Source organism: Papaver somniferum, chromosome 5 (assembly GCF_003573695.1).
Source record: "Papaver somniferum cultivar HN1 chromosome 5, ASM357369v1, whole genome shotgun sequence".
NCBI lineage: Eukaryota > Viridiplantae > Streptophyta > Magnoliopsida > Ranunculales > Papaveraceae > Papaver > Papaver somniferum.
The window spans coordinates 185,024,360-185,039,471 of record NC_039362.1 but is presented as its reverse complement, the minus strand read 5'-3'; the positions used below and the strand labels follow the sequence as shown (position 1 = coordinate 185,039,471).

The 15,112-nt window shown below is 37.2% G+C and overlaps 1 protein-coding gene across 3 annotated transcripts; it reads right to left on the bottom strand.

Moving 5' to 3' along the window:
* Positions 1-8,348: 8,348 nt before the first annotated feature.
* Positions 8,349-14,393, bottom strand: LOC113278319 (nucleolin-like). 3 transcript variants are annotated; one of them, XM_026527188.1, is made up of 2 exons: positions 14,144-14,393; positions 8,349-9,008 (listed from the first exon to the last, which is right to left on the bottom strand). In XM_026527188.1, the coding sequence occupies exons 1-2, from the start codon at positions 14,155-14,157 to the stop codon at positions 8,357-8,359; spliced, it is 666 nt and encodes a 221-aa protein (XP_026382973.1). In that variant the 5' UTR covers positions 14,158-14,393; the 3' UTR covers positions 8,349-8,356. The 3 variants fall into 3 exon arrangements, with proteins under 3 accessions (XP_026382973.1, XP_026382975.1, XP_026382974.1); XM_026527190.1 differs by lacking the exon at positions 14,144-14,393 and adding an exon at positions 13,718-13,892; XM_026527189.1 differs by lacking the exon at positions 14,144-14,393 and adding an exon at positions 10,351-10,412.
* Positions 14,394-15,112: the final 719 nt, after the last annotated feature.

Genomic DNA, 15,112 nt, shown 5'->3' with positions numbered 1-15,112 from the left:
CAGTTGTTCACTTATGAATTGGGCTGGGCCTTAACAGTGAATTTGACTTGGGCCTTAATGAACTGGGCTTTGGTTTTGGTCTTACAGTTGGGCTCAAATTGTGCTCTGGGCTTTTGGAAGTGAGCTTTGGGCTTGAGTGCACAGCAGAGCAGATGCAAGCAGTAGCAGCTGGGCTAACAACAGTGCTGCAACAAGGGAAAACAACAGCTGCAACAAAGAATGGCAGCAGGAGAGGAAGCAGCAGTGCAGCACAAGCAGTGCACAGGGCCAAGAAAAGAAGGCAGTACTGCAACAGCAGCACAAGGCAAGGAGTGGCAGCAGCAGTGCAAGAAAGGCAGCAGCAGCAGAGGAAGCTACAGCAGCAACAGAAGAAGTGGCAGCAGCAAGGGAAAGCACAGCAGCACAAGTGCTGCAGCAGCAATTGCAACAGTAGAAGAAATGCAACAGAAGTGGCAGGAGGGGAAGCAAGTAGTAAAGAAAATGCAAGTAGTAATGCAGCAGTGCAGGTAAAGCAAATGAGAAGTGAAAGTAAAACAAATGAAAGAAAACAAGAAAGCAAAGTTAAACAGTAGAAGATGGAATTGTGGATGAGAATGAAGGTTGATGGCAAACTAGGGCATTGATTCCACCTCTTAACCTAGACTAAGTCGGATATTCCAATTGCAACCAAATTATCCTCCCAAGGTACTAGCTATCTGATTAGAGCATAACTAGTCTGAGGTTTGGACCATAATCAATTAACATGGGCTGCTGCACTTTCAATCACAGGGGTATCCTAACTACAATGTATGCCTGACATACAATGTGAGAGCAAAGTGATGAGAGGCCAAAATTGTAGTCTCCTACACAGTGGCATTAAGGTTTCATCTTCACCCTAGTGGTGAATTAGAACATGCTAACACCTAGAACTAAACAGGAACAATTACAAATGAACAGGAGCATTAAACTAACAACACATCAACAATTACACAACATCAAACACAACACAGTGAACAAGAAGAAAAATATGCAAATGATGAAAATTGACAATGAAATTAAAATCAAACCTAACCCAATTAGGGGGAAACTTGGCTAGTCCAAGAACAGTTTTCTCTCTACACATCAGTTCCTATTTATAGTTTACAACAAAAAAATACAAACCCTAATTCGAAACCCTAAAATTTTGGGGAAAATCAAATTCTCTCACCAATTTTCTGAATTAAGCTCGACCCATGCCCTGTTGATGTTCCCTCTGCTCCTCCTCTGCTCCACAGCTCCCAATTGCGTCTACTGATGCCCTAGCTTTTCTCTTTCTTATCTGTAGCACCTAGGGTTGATGCTAAGAACAAGAAAGGGAAATACTAGGGAGCTGGATGATGGTGAAGCTCGAGGTGGTGATGGAAGAGATGGTGGTGGCGTACATGGTGTTGCAGTTGCAGCTCTGCAACTGTCGGGTGGAGGAGAAGAAGAAAGAAAGAAAATGATTTGGGAAGAAGAGGGTGTTTGGCTTGAGGTCGATGGGTTCGATGGCTAAGGTGTTGAGCGGGTTCATCAAACTTTGATGTCTAGCGAGGAGACGCGTTGGATGTGAAGATGGTTGGTAGATCTAACGGTGGTATGAGAGATGAATCACTTCAACCGTTGGATTGTGAAATACAACAAAGTTAACGGCGAAGATCGAGGTTAGGTGCTGTAGTGTTAAGCGGAAGTATCGAGATTTGATGGGAAGGCAAAGAAGCGACCGTAGGATCTAAATGTGATCTAATCTGAAGGCTTAGAATTTAGGTGCTATGGTATGTGATAGGAGCTTCAGATTTTGATGCGCGATGAAGGAGCGACCATCGGATGCTTCTGAGAACTGATCTGATGGCTGAGAACGGAGGCGCTTTTGTGTGTAGAAAATGAGGTTGTGCGCACCACTCTTCGCGGTTTCCTTGCGTAATTTCTCCCGGCTTTTCACTACTTTTCTGCTCTTTTCGCTCCATGACTCATCCGAACTTTATTTATTACCTAAAAATGCAAAATTAATTAATAAAAATATTTATTCTTGAAAACAATGAAAATACAGAATATGGGATAAAATGTAGAATTAATGCACAAAAGATGAGTTAAAATGCCAACAAAAAGGGATAAATATATACAATATTTGGCACTCATCAAATACCCCCAAACCTGAATTTTACTTGTCCTCAAGTAAAACAAAACTAGGGAAATCCTAACTATACCACTGTCGCTGGTCTCTCGAATGCATTTAGCGTATGCACTAAGCCTTTTAAACCACTAAGTGTCCCTAGTGGACGAGTTGAAGTCTCGTGAAGGTTTGCTTAGAACGTACCTACAAAGTTCTAGGTCAAAATATAAGCTCAGATTCCATCAAATGTGACATGTGCAAGTCAGTTTAAGCTCACAGCAAAATGGAGATGTCAATCTAGCTATCGAAGGCACAATCCTAGCACTGATAACAAATAAGGACATGTGATAAGAGTGTAAAGTGTATCTACACATGTGTAAAGAAAGATCTGAAGTTATGACTACTAATCACCAAGAGATAGTTTCTCAGGCTAAGAACTGAGGTCGAAATCTAGCTAGCTGTCCGGACTTTACGAGAATTGTGAATGAGTTGGAGGTATTTCACAATTTCTCGCGTTGTACATCAATGGCATACACCCTCCTTGCTTATTACAAAAGAAACAACAAAAGATGACTATTTACATGACTCTTATTTACATTGACAAATCTCTTTTATTTTTGGAACAAGAGATGATGGAATTGATAAATACTTGATTTTTTTTGTATTTTTCTGATTGATTTTTTTTTTTTTTTTTTTTTTTTTTTTTTTTTTTTTTTTTTTTTTTTTTTTTTTTTTTTTTTTTTTTTTTTTTTTTTTTTTTTTTTTTTTTTTTTTTTTTTTTTTTTTTTTTTTTTTTTTTTTTTTTCACAAGGAAACACTTTTGATACATAACAAAAAGAAGCAAAAGATTACATGACACTTTGCAAGAGGTAGCCCTTTTTGATGCACCCAGTTAAATTCGATGGTTGTTTTTCTTAATGTAACCTCCACCTTCTATCCCAACCAACCAAAGAACAAGCTAGTCCAGTTTCGTTCAGTATTCTAAAGTGATTGGCAATCGTAACTTCCTATCCAACACCTTGAAGATCGAGGCCATACATGTATTGGTAGATCGTGCGCGTGCAAATTTCTTATCACTATGTGAATTGTGCTAGAATCAGGGTGCCTAAATATCTAGACTAAGACTCCTAATAATAATACATATTTGCACAAGAGTCAACATTTCAAGGTAAATGAGCTCCATTTTTTATGATTTTTTTTTTCATTTTTTTTTAATTTTTTTGAATTTTGATTTTTCAATTTTTTTTTTGGAATTTTTTACTTTTTTCAAAAAGAAGAAGGAGTTCGTTTTTAATTATAGCATATTATCGTGGCATCTACTCTATACCCCCAAACCTAAACTAAACATTGTCCTCAATGTTTCAAAATATGGAAAGAATTAAAATGCATCTTATGGAAAGGGACATGCTGAGTAGAGTAAAAGGAGAGAGAATACCCGATTTCGGCGAAAGCAGAATTAAAACTCCGTTATTCAAGGCAAAAATCCAACATATTTCAGCCGAGATCATTGGATTAGCAAAATATATACAAAAGGAACAAAAGGGTTTTTAAGAAATTTTATCTACTGGATTATATACAAAAAATTCACCATACACCAATCTAAAGAGTTGAGGATCAACCCAAAAGAAAAGTGTAGAGACAAAGAAAGTTTCAAAACACTAAAATTGGACTTAAATGGGAGTGAGAGTGAAAAACCGAATGAATCACCCCTAAACCAAATTTTCAACAGGTTTACTTTTAAGCACAAAATCTTTAATTTTAGGGTTCAGGATTCAAAAGGTCTAACTCATAATGGACTGTTTTCGGGATGGGCAAACATGCAATTTCCAACTGTGGCTCTTTAAAAGTGTTATATTTTGAAGCAAAATAGTCCAAGAGGACTTGGGAAGCACACAGTTCCAATCCTAGATTAGGAATTTTCAGAAAAATTGGTTTGACAATATGGGTACAAACCAAATCTAGGTTGGGTGGAAGGCCATCAGATTGTGACTTAGGTAGGAATAGGCATATCATTATCAATCAAATCAAAATCTCTAACTCATCTACACATGTCACATCATGCTCACAATCATCAATCAAATTGGCAAGATCACAATCAGAATTATCAACATCAACAGATTTATTTCATGTATCGGCACATCAGGGGAAACATCACATGGAATACTAGAAGAAATATCATGCATTAAGGTCGGGGCAGAGAAGCCTAATGTATTTGAACCCAAAGGTTCCATAACATTTTCAGTATAGACATGTTCTTCTAACATAACATCATAATCATCATCATCATGATAGGATTTTGCAATCTAGGATAATTTTCAATCCTAAGGTCGGAGCTATTACAAGAATAAAACTCTAATTCATGGGGTGACTCATATCATGTGGTGTTGTTCCTGTTTCCCTAACGGATTCCCATTGATGGGTTTTCTCTGCAATCTCGGCTAAAAAATTCCATGCATCATCCACAGATTTATCAATAAACTCACCATTACACATAGACTCAACCATGGTTCGAGATTTAAAGTCTAGTCCCTCATAGAGGATGACGACAAGTCTCCACTTCTCAATTCCATGGTGCGGACATTCACTCAACAAATCATTAAAACGTTCAAAATAGTGAAAAACAGTTTCCTCATCCAATTGGACAAAACAATTGATACTTTGACGAATAGCGATGGTCCTATGATGTGGAAAAATTTTTTGGAAAAATTGATTAGTGAGTTGTTCCCAAGTGGTGATTGATTGTGGTCTCAAACCGTAAAACCATGTTTTGGCCCTTTCCTTTAAAGAAAATGTAAACAAACGCAATTTCAGAGAGTCTTCGGACAAATGATCAGGTTGCATAGTCCGACAAATTTGTTCAAACTCTCTTACATGAGTATAGGGGTTCTCAGAATCGAACCCTCGAAATATAGGAAGTATTTGTATCATGCTTGCATTTATTTTAAAAGGGTTATTGGTTTGAGGTAAGACAATACATGATAATGGAATTTGTATTGATGGATACATGTATTCATGGAGAGCACGAGGTTGGCCCATTTTGAAATGACACAAAGCCCACTATTTGGTTTTAATGGGTTTTAAAAAAATTTGGTTTTTGATGGGTTTGGATTTTTGGGAAAAATTTGGTTTTGGTGGGATATAAAAGAAATTTGGTTTAAAATTGGGACAAAGAAAATTTTGGTTTTGAATGGGAAAAAAGATTTTTTTTTTTTTTTTTTTTTTTTTTTTTGTTAAGAAAATAAAATTTGGTTTTTGAATGGGAGCAAGCCCACTGTGCAAGCCTCTAATGAAATGGAAGGAAGGCTGCGGCCCACAATCGGTTATCAGCTGGGTTTAAACCCAGAGTCCAAAATACAAGTCCAATGGAAAAATTTAAACAAGCCCACACAAAATAAATACAAGCCCACAAATTAAACAACAAGCCCAAATAAATTATTACAAACCCAAAATAGAAAAATAAAAAGCCCAAAAAATTGGGTTAATTATTACAAGCCCACAAAAAAAATTGGAAGCCCACAGGTTGGGTTCTCTCAATGAATGGGTTTAGGCTTACCTTTTTAGCACAGCCCAGCTGCTCTGATATTGTTGCAAAAACCCAGTTGGGTTTTGGTTCTTTTCCTTGGTGGCGTCCCAGCAGAGGAAAAACAGGTTCAGAACAGCAGGTCCAACAGCAAATGAATGAAGCAGATGCAGATGCAAATGCTATGAAATGAAATACAAAATAGCTAAGAAAAACACAGATAAAACACAGCACCAATCCCCGGCAGCGGCGCCAAAAACTTGGGGCCGGAAGGTGTATATAAAATGAGCAATGAAACGGGCCTACAGTAATACCGCAAGTGCACGGTCGTCAGTTGTAGCTCGTGCAAGTACGGGTCGATCCACAGAGATTGGGTGTGTTTCGGAAGTGTTTTAGCTAATTGGGTTCCTAGATTTGCTTTGGGCTTAGAAGCCTTTTGGCTTAAATGGGGTTTGAGTGCTAATGGGTTTGAATGCCCTTTGAATGAATTGGGCTTAGTGGGTTTGTTAAAGATAAAATGAACTGAGCTTGGGCTCAGTTATCTTTGAAGTGCAAATGGGCTTTGGTTCTAGAAACTGGTCTGAGCTTTGGGCTCAACAGTTCAACTATGACTTGGGCTTAACAGTTCACTAGGCTCTGGCCTTACAGTGAATGAACTGAGTCTTGTGCTCAGTTGTTCACTTATGAATTGGGCTGGGCCTTAACAATGAATTTGACTTGGGCCTTAATGAACTGGGCTTTGGTTTTGGTCTTACAGTTGGGCTCAAATTGTGCTCTGGGCTTTTGGAAGTGAGCTTTGGGCTTGAGTGCACAGCAGAGCAGATGCAAGCAGTAGCAGCTGGGCTAACAACAGTGCTGCAACAAGGGAAAACAACAGCTGCAACAAAGAATGGCAGCAGGAGAGGAAGCAGCAGTGCAGCACAAGCAGTGCACAGGGCCAAGAAAAGAAGGCAGTACTGCAACAGCAGCACAAGGCAAGGAGTGGCAGCAGCAGTGCAAGAAAGGCAGCAGCAGCAGAGGAAGCTACTACAGCAGCAACAGAAGAAGTGGCAGCAGCAAGGGAAAGCACAGCAGCACAAGTGCTGCAGCAGCAATTGCAACAGTAGAAGAAATGCAACAGAAGTGGCAGGAGGGGAAGCAAGTAGTAAAGAAAATGCAAGTAGTAATGCAGCAAGTGCAGGTAAAGCAAATGAGAAGAAATGAAAGTAAAACAAATGAAAGAAAACAAGAAAGCAAAGTTAAACAGTAGAAGATGGAATTGTGGATGAGAATGAAGGTTGATGGCAAACTAGGGCATTGATTCCACCTCTTAACCTAGACTAAGTCGGATATTCCAATTGCAACCAAATTATCCTCCCAAGGTACTAGCTATCTGATTAGAGCATAACTAGTCTGAGGTTTGGACCATAATCAATTAACATGGGCTGCTGCACTTTCAATCACAGGGGTATCCTAACTACAATGTATGCCTGACATACAATGTGAGAGCAAAGTGATGAGAGGCCAAAATTGTAGTCTCCTACACAGTGGCATTAAGGTTTCATCTTCACCCTAGTGGTGAATTAGAACATGCTAACACCTAGAACTAAACAGGAACAATTACAAATGAACAGGAGCATTAAACTAACAACACATCAACAATTACACAACATCAAACACAACACAGTGAACAAGAAGAAAAATATGCAAATGATGAAAATTGACAATGAAATTAAAATCAAACCTAACCCAATTAGGGGGAAACTTGGCTAGTCCAAGAACAGTTTTCTCTCTACACATCAGTTCCTATTTATAGTTTACAACAAAAATACAAACCCTAATTCGAAACCCTAAATTTTGGGGAAAATCAAATTCTCTCACCAATTTTCTGAATATAAGCTCGACCATGCCTGTTGATGTTCCCTCTGCTCCTCCTCTGCTCCACAGCTCCCAATTGCGTCTACTGATGCCCTAGCTTTCTCTTCTTATCTGTAGCACCTAGGGTTGATGCTAAGAACAAAGGGAAATACTAGGGAGCTGGATGATGGTGAAGCTCGAGGTGGTGATGGAAGAGATGGTGGTGGCGTACATGGTGTTGCAGTTGCAGCTCTGCAACTGTCGGGTGGAGGAGAAGAAGAAAGAAAGAAAATGATTTGGGAAGAGAGGGTGTTTGGCTTGAGGTCGATGGGTTCGATGGCTAAGGTGTTGAGCGGGTTCATCAAACTTTGATGTCTAGCGAGGCGACGCGTTGGATGTGAAGATGGTGGAGATCTAACGGTGGTATGAGAGATGAATCACTTCAACCGTTGGATTGTGAAATACAACAAGTTAACGCGAAGATCGAGGTTAGGTGCTGTAGTGTTAAGCGGAATATCGAGATTTGATGGGAAGGCAAAGAAGCGACCGTGGATCTAAATGTGATCTAATCTGAAGGCTTAGAATTTAGGTGCTATGGTATGTGATAGGAGCTTCAGATTTTGATGCGCGATTGAAGGAGCGACCATCGGATGCTTGCTGAGAACTGATCTGATGGCTGAGAACGGAGGCGCTTTTGTGTGTAGAAATGAGGTTGTGCGCACCACTCTTCGCGGTTTCTTGGTAATTTCTCCCGGCTTTTCATACTTTTCTGCTCTTTTCGCTCCATGACTCTCCGAACTTTATTTATTACCTAAAAATGCAAAATTAATTAATAAAAATATTTATTCTTGAAAACAATGAAAATACAGAATATGGGATAAAATGTAGAATTAATGCACAAAAGATGAGTTAAAATGCCAACAAAAAGGGATAAATATATACAATATTTGACACTCATCACCCCTATGATCCGGAGTCTCATATATTCGCTTTTCCCACGACTCCTCGTAACCAATCAAAACCTTTCCTCCATATGGAGGAAGACCAAGTGTTTGGGCGTTCCTCTGGATAGGTATTACGTAATCATCATCGGGAATATGAAGCTTTTTCTTCCGTGTTTTAGCAACTTTCTGTTGGTTTACTTTTTTTCTTGGTTGTGGTTGTGGTGGTTCTTCTTCTTCATCATCTTCATCTTCATTTTCTTCATCTTCAACGACTTGTTTTCCAGCCCTTTGTGGTCTTCGTTGCTCATCTTCATCTTCATCTCTATTTATGTTACCTTGTAATCCACCTCCGCTTCCGGTCTTTTTAATTACAATAGTATTTTCCTTGTTAGCTCGACTTCCCTGAACTTCTCCTTCTGGTGGTATCTCTGTCTCTCCATCCTCTGTATCAGAGGTTGTAGTTCCTCTTTTATGTGCACCCAAATTTTTGTTTCCTACACGAGGTTGCGGAGTTCTAACATTACAAGAGGTTACTTCCATAGACCTCTTCTTCTTGTCCTTTTGAATTACAACTCTCCCACCACTTTTGGCTTGTTTCCTAACACAAAGAAGAAAGTTCACTTTTCAAGTTAAATAATAATGCATATTGAGCCATCCAATTTACGGATTGACTCTCATAATCAAACATAGTCAACAATTTCTTGTTGATTTGAAATGGATAAGATCTAGCTAATAATTTAAAAGCAGGCCCTCTACTAACAGTAAAAACAATCTCATATTCATTCTTGTTGATCAAACATAGTCAACAATTTCTTGTTGATTTGAAATGGATAAGATCTAGCTAATAATTTAAAAGCAGGCCCTCTACTAACAGTAAAAACAATCTCATATTCATTCTTAGGTATATTCAAATAATCCATTATTCTAGATTTTATATCATGTTCACAACTACCTTTCTCAGCACCACCATATAAAGCATGGTTGCTTAAATTTGCAGTAATCTCTGACAAGCTAAATGCACAAGACTGCCAATACTGAAGTGTCTGAAGATAAGCAAAGAGTCCAAATCCACAGTAAAGAGAAATACACAAGGTTGTTTAAAATTCCAAGCACTACAAACGTCTATTAAGGTTGTTTTAAGTTCCGAGCATTACAAACATCCCATAAAAATAAACGCAAAATTAAATCACAAAGAACCTAAGCAATCTGAGTTATAAAATGAGCCTCACTCAGTTAAGATGATGTTTAGGCTGTAAGAGAAACTAGAAACACAATCAGCTCCTTACAATCACAATACATCTGGGCATGACTCCCACTTCCACTCAATTCATAGAATTTTGTAAATTTAACTTGGACAATAAAAGCAATGTGACAGTTTTTTTTTTTTTTTTTGGGGGGGGGGGGGGAGTACACTAAGTTTGATGCTGTTGTGGTGAAATCAGAGACTGATCACCTTTACGAATAGGATCTAAACTAAATCAATCGTCTCCGATCCTATAAAGCTTCCACAAATCACAATTCAAAGACATTTTTTTAAAATGAGAATTTTATCGAAGTCAAATCAATTTCAGGAACTTGTTCTATATGCTTTATAATTATTTCTTATTTCTATAAATCACTACATTGTGTATGACAAAGCCCTAGTTGCATCTACCAGCAGTTAAAAAATCACAAGCCAATTCAATTAACATTATGGATACTAAGTTCGGCCTAAAAAAAAGTACTCAAATTAGACGAACTTCAAATAGTCTAGCTTCGTATCAAAATGGAAACCAAATTTTGGGACGAACTGTTCTTCAAAAGACCTAGGTTCGTCCTTTTTTATCGCAAATATTTGGGCCGAACTCACATCTGAAAATCCTAATTTCAACTAAGAAATCCTATTCTATCGATCAAACGGAGTAAAAACAATTAAAATCAAGATGGGTTTATATAAATACCTTCTAATATACATTAGGGGTTTATTCGAATATGGATTTTGTGAATCAACACCCTTCGAATTGATTTGTTCTTCACTTGCCCTAGAACTTGATTGATTGTATTGCAGTCCAACATGAATGTCTGGAAGTAGATCTCTAGCGCAACGTTTCGTTCTACCCATCATTGTAGTTTGGTTTTAATCGACGATCAAAGATTTTTCATCGAACGATTAATCGGTTTATGGAGAGGGTTCGGCTGCAAAAATGAAGAAGAGGAAAGAACGAAGAAGAGGAAAGAATAAAGAAGAAGAAGAAATGTTGAATGTTGACTGATTTAGTTTTTTTTTAGGTTTTTATTTGGTCAAAGGTATTTAAGTAATCTAGCTAATTTTAGTTTAAGTTTTTAATTAAATTGAAGGTTATTTGTGTAATTTAATCTAATGAAAGGGTAACCTAGTAATTTTGGTATGGATAAACACCCCTTATAAGGATACCCTAGATGGAATCATCATTTAATATGCCTCAAAAAAACTCAGTATGCCTCAAAACAGGTTTGTTTTGGATGGGACAAACAATTTATAGGACTTCAAATAGTCAAATTCTTTAAGACGTTATTAGAGAGCAAGCACGGGCACAACATTTCCAATGTACCCTTGAATCCTTGACATAAGATGTTAAAGGCACCCAGTTTGTGGATAGACTACATGTGAAGCATGTGGCTGCTCATTCGTTGCAAGAAATGTACTAGCCAAGCGAATTTCCTATTCATTGTATAATCTTTTAAGAAATGTACTAGCGAACCGAACTTCCCATTCATTGTATGTTGGGATATATGTTTTAAAATAATTCTTTTGTATATTCTATCAATAATGCGAGTTTGGCCCAGTAATTAAGTATTTTGGGTCTTGAGGGTGAGGTCTCAGGATCAAATCCCTCCCCCTACTGATTGGATATATATAAAAATAATATTTATATATTTAATTATTCCCGGAGCGGTGGTCTCTTGAATTTGGAAAGTTCTTTTTACTGTTTTTTGAAACGTCTTTTACTGCCTTAATTACGTGTTTAAATAACATTGATTCGGGTATAATTATACTACCGTTTTGACTGTTTCATTTGTGGAAATTAAAACAAAATTTATTCTCATTAATTTCGTTTTAATGGCTTAGTTATAAAAACCAGTTTTGAGAACAGAGAAAATGCACAAGTTTTTATACTATTGTTTTTCGAAGAATCAAGAGACCAAGTTTTTCTGAGCAAGATTAAAAGAGTGAAAGTGATCGATTTCTCACTGTGTGCGTGAGAGATTGACGAGAGTTTTTTCTCGGTTGTTTTATCCTGGGGACGTTGTTGTGACAAAGAGAGGCTGCTTGCACAAAACTTAAGGCAGAGCCACGAAACGTCTTAAAGAGAGCGACCTGGTCGTGACTCAGCCGCAATCCAGTTTTTGTGTTTAACCCTTGTTTTGCAGGTGTGAAATCAGCAATTGTTCCACATTGTATAATTGTCAGTAGTAGGGATTTTGGAACAAGCTTATCATAGGGGCGACATGGTTTATTAGAGGGGCGACATTGTGATAGTAATGTCCCTTTAGTTGGTTAGGGGATGTCCTAAAGGGGATGTAAATTAACTAGATTACCCTTTTCACCTTAAATCAACCAAAATCAAAATCAAATATTTTTAAACCTAATGAATCAGTAAAAATCAAATCAGTTTTTTTTCTCCCATCTTCTTCTTCATCTTTTCTTCTCCTCCATCAACCGTAAACTCCATTAAAACTGGAAATTTCATTGTCTTGGATTAATCAGCGATTCGAAAATTAATCAAGTGTAATGACTTATATGAGGTACATTATGAAAAACTCAGTTAGGGTTTAGTTTATTTTGTTTGATTTAAGTTTCATTTCTATCAGAAATTAGGGTTTTAGGTGAAAATTGAAATTGAAATTTCTGGGTTTATGTGAGCTACGGTTGATTTTAACTCTATTACGAACCATAAATGGAGAATTTGATGTTATTACAGTTGATAATAGTTCAATTACCTACCGTATGTTCTTATATCTGAAAATTTTCTTCAATTACGGTTGGTAACCATTTTTATTTACCAACCGTAACTCAGTTACGGTTGGTATCGAGCATTTGGTTACCAACTGTAACTGAGTTACAGTTCGTATCGAGCATTTAGTTATCAACCGTAACTGGTTTTACAATTGAGGTTTTCCCCAAATTTAACCAGTTACGGTTGGTAGTTCATCTTTTATGAACTGTAACTATGAATTACGGTAATTACGGTTGGTTACGAGCGAAATGCCAACCGTAATTAGCTCTGAAAAATAAGAAATTGAATTTTTTTACGTATTTGAGCAACAAAAACTTAGTTGGGACTAATTTAGAAGTATACCTGGTCATTTTCAGGCATTGAGTTTTCACTTTGTTGGTTAATTTCTTCAATTGATTGAGATTGACCTTCACTTTGGGTTAAAACTTCTCTACCATCTCCAAACTTTTTTTTTTAAACTCTAAAATATGATTTTGTTTTTATTTTGAGTTAATATAAGTGAATTTAATCATTAACATTAAACTTGATTATCATCACTAAACTAGGTTATCAATTATGAGGGTTAATTTGTCATTTCCAGTTTTTTATAAGGGACACCTTAAATGATCATGTAATAATCATTTTTATCCTATTAGAATGTCGTCCCTCTGATAAACGATATCGCCACTATAATAAGCTTGTTTTGGAATGGGAGATAATTTTCTTGCCAGGATATAGAAGCACATTTTGGAAAGGGAGATCAATACTAATCCCTGGTTGTAGTTACTCGATCGACCCACAGCCATCAATTAGCTATATAATGCACGTATTCCATTAATATCGTCTGCAGTCGGTGTCCACTTTCGCTGGCCACCTCCGATGCCAGAAAACATAACTGCATTTGTATCGGAGCTATGGCCAAGCCCTAAAACATGCCCAAGTTCATGAAGACACAGCGTTTCTAATCAATCATGCTTTGGTCAAGATCAGTACTGCAGTTTTCGTCTGCATCCAGATGAGCTTGTCCATCTTGTGGTGCAAAACCATGGCCGAGAATTCCTAATGGGTCATCAAAAGGATGGAAATCACGGTGACTAAGTCTGTGGAATCCGATAATAATGTTATTAATTTCTCGACTATTTGCCGGTGCTCTAAACCTAAAGTTACTTACAGCTGCCCATGAAGAGAGAGCTCGTACACAGGCAGATTGCAGGGTTGCCGGTTTAACATTAGCTGCAGCACTATCACGGAATCGATAGACGAGTTCCATTTTTTCAGGTGGCCATTTTGGATTCCCAGGGAGAAAGCTAAGTTTGATGCTATTGTTGGTGAAATCAGAGACTGATCACACCTTTACGAATAGGCTCTAAACTGAATCAATCGTCTCCGATCCTATAAAGCTTCCACAAATCACAATTCAAAGAGATTCTTTTAAAATGAGAATCTTATCGAAGTCATGTTCTATATGCTTTATAATTGTTTCTTATTTCTATAAATCACTACATTGTGTATGACAAAGCCCTAGTTGCATCTACCAGCAGTTAAAAAATCACAAGCCAATTCAATTAACATTATGGATACTAAGTTCGGCCTAAAAAAAGTACTCGAATTAGACGAACTTCAAATAGTCTAGATTCGTATCAAAATGGAAACCAAATTTTTCGCAAATATTTGGGCCGAACCCACATCTGAAAACTCTAATTTCAACTAAGAAATCCTATTCTATCGATCAAATGGAGTAAAAACAATTAAAATCAAGATGGGTTTATATAAATACCTTCTAATATACATTAGGGGTTTATTCGAATCTGGATTTTGTGAATCAACACCCCTCGAATTGATTTGTTCTTCGCTTGTCCTAGAACTTGATTGATTGTATTGCAGTCCAACATGAAAGTCTGGAAGTAGATCTCTAGCTCAACGTTTCGTTCTACCCATCATTGTAGTTTGGTTTTAATCGACGATCAAAGATTTTTCATCGAACGATTAATCGGTTTATGGAGAGGGTTCGGCGGCAAAAATGAAGAAGAGGAAAGAACGAAGAAGAGGAAAGAATGAAGAAGAAATGTTGAATGTTGATTGATTTAGTTTTTGTTTAGGTTTTTATTTGGTCAAAGGGTATTTAAGTAATCTAACTAATTTTAGTTTAAGTTTTTAATTAAATTGAAGGTTATTTGTGTAATTTAATCTAATGAAAGGGTAACCTAGTAATTTTGGTATGGATAAACACCCCTTATAGGGATACTCTAGATGGCATCATCATTTAGTATGTCTCAAAAAAAAACTCAGTATGTCTCAAAACAGGTTTCTTTTGGATGGGACAAACAATTTATAGGACTTCAAATAGTCAAATTCTTTAAGACGTTATTAGAGAGCAAGCACGGGCACATCATTTCCAATATACCCCTGAATCCACGAGTATCAACTTCTGGCACATCCCCGATGCAGCTCTGATCCGAAACTTGTTTTTCACGATTCAGCCCACTATTCTAGATTCCCGGCACATTCCAATTGTAACGGATAAATCTTTGGGTATCACATACCCTCGTATAACAACTTTCCAAATTTTAATAATATTCATGCTTCAAAAATAAAAAAAAAAAAAAAACTTCTGGCACATCCCACATCCCACATATATAATTAGCTACCCGACAACCTTGATTGGTCATGATCATCATTAGCTACTCGACAACCTTGATTGGTCATGATCATCATTAGCTACTCGACAACCTTGATTGGTCATGAT